The 918-nt window shown below is 41.9% G+C and overlaps 1 protein-coding gene across 1 annotated transcript; it reads right to left on the bottom strand.

Annotated features, from left to right (window-relative positions):
* Positions 1-3: 3 nt before the first annotated feature.
* Positions 4-912, bottom strand: LOC108525942 (zinc finger protein 433; the record flags this gene model as incomplete). The annotated part of the gene is made up of 1 exon (XM_017866697.1): positions 4-912. A coding segment is annotated over exon 1 (696 nt), but the record flags the coding sequence as incomplete, so codon positions are not given.
* Positions 913-918: the final 6 nt, after the last annotated feature.

The following is a 918-nucleotide window of genomic DNA, read 5'->3' as shown; positions in this document are numbered from 1 at the left end:
TTCATAGGGTTTCTCTCCAGTGTGAGTCCTTCCATGCATTTGAAGGTGTGAGGCAGATCCAAAGGCTTTCCCACACTGCTTACATTCATAAGGTTTCTCTCCAGTGTGAGTCCTTCCGTGAATTTGAAGCTGTGAGGCAGATCTGAAGGCTTTTCCACATTGCTTGCATTCATAGGGTTTCTCTCCAGTGTGAGTCCTTCCATGATATCGAAAGGAACTCGAACAATTGAAGGATCTGCCACACTGCTTGCATTCATAGGTTTTCCTTCCAGTGTAAGTCCTTTCATGTCTATGAAATAAACTGGGCAAACTGAATGCTTTCCCGTAACCCTTACATTCATAGGGCTTCTCTTCTCTGTGCATCCTTTCATGTATTTGAAAGAAAGAGAAATTACTAAATGGTTTTCCACATTCCTTACATGCATAGGGTTTCTCTCCTGTGTGAGTCCTACCATGCGTTTGAAGGAGTGAGGCAGATCTGAAGGCTTTCCCACATTGCTTACACTCATAAGGTTTCTCTCCAGTGTGAGTCCTTTCATGATATCGAAAGGAACTGGAAGAATTAAAGGCTTTACCACATTGGTTGCATTTGTATGGTTTCTCTCCAGTGTGCGTTTTTTCATGTGTTTGAAGTGAACTGGGAGAATAAAAGGCTTTGCCACATATCTTACATTTATGAGATATCTCTCCAGTGTGCATTCCCAGGTGGTTCTGAAAGCTGGTAAGATAAGATAATACTTTCCCACAATGTTTACATTCATATGGTTTTTTCCTAGAATGGGTTCTTTCGTGTCTACGAACAGAACTGGGACACTTGAAGGCTTTTCCACATTCCTTACATTCATATGGCTTCTCCCCAGTGTGAGTTCTTTCATGTATTTGAAAGGAATGGAAAGAGCTGAAGGCTTTCCCACACTG

This window comes from Rhinopithecus bieti, unplaced genomic scaffold (assembly GCF_001698545.2).
Source record: "Rhinopithecus bieti isolate Rb0 unplaced genomic scaffold, ASM169854v2 scaffold_43825, whole genome shotgun sequence".
Classification (NCBI taxonomy): domain Eukaryota; kingdom Metazoa; phylum Chordata; class Mammalia; order Primates; family Cercopithecidae; genus Rhinopithecus; species Rhinopithecus bieti.
Note: the sequence above shows the minus strand (reverse complement) of the source record. Positions and strands in the feature narration are given on the sequence as shown.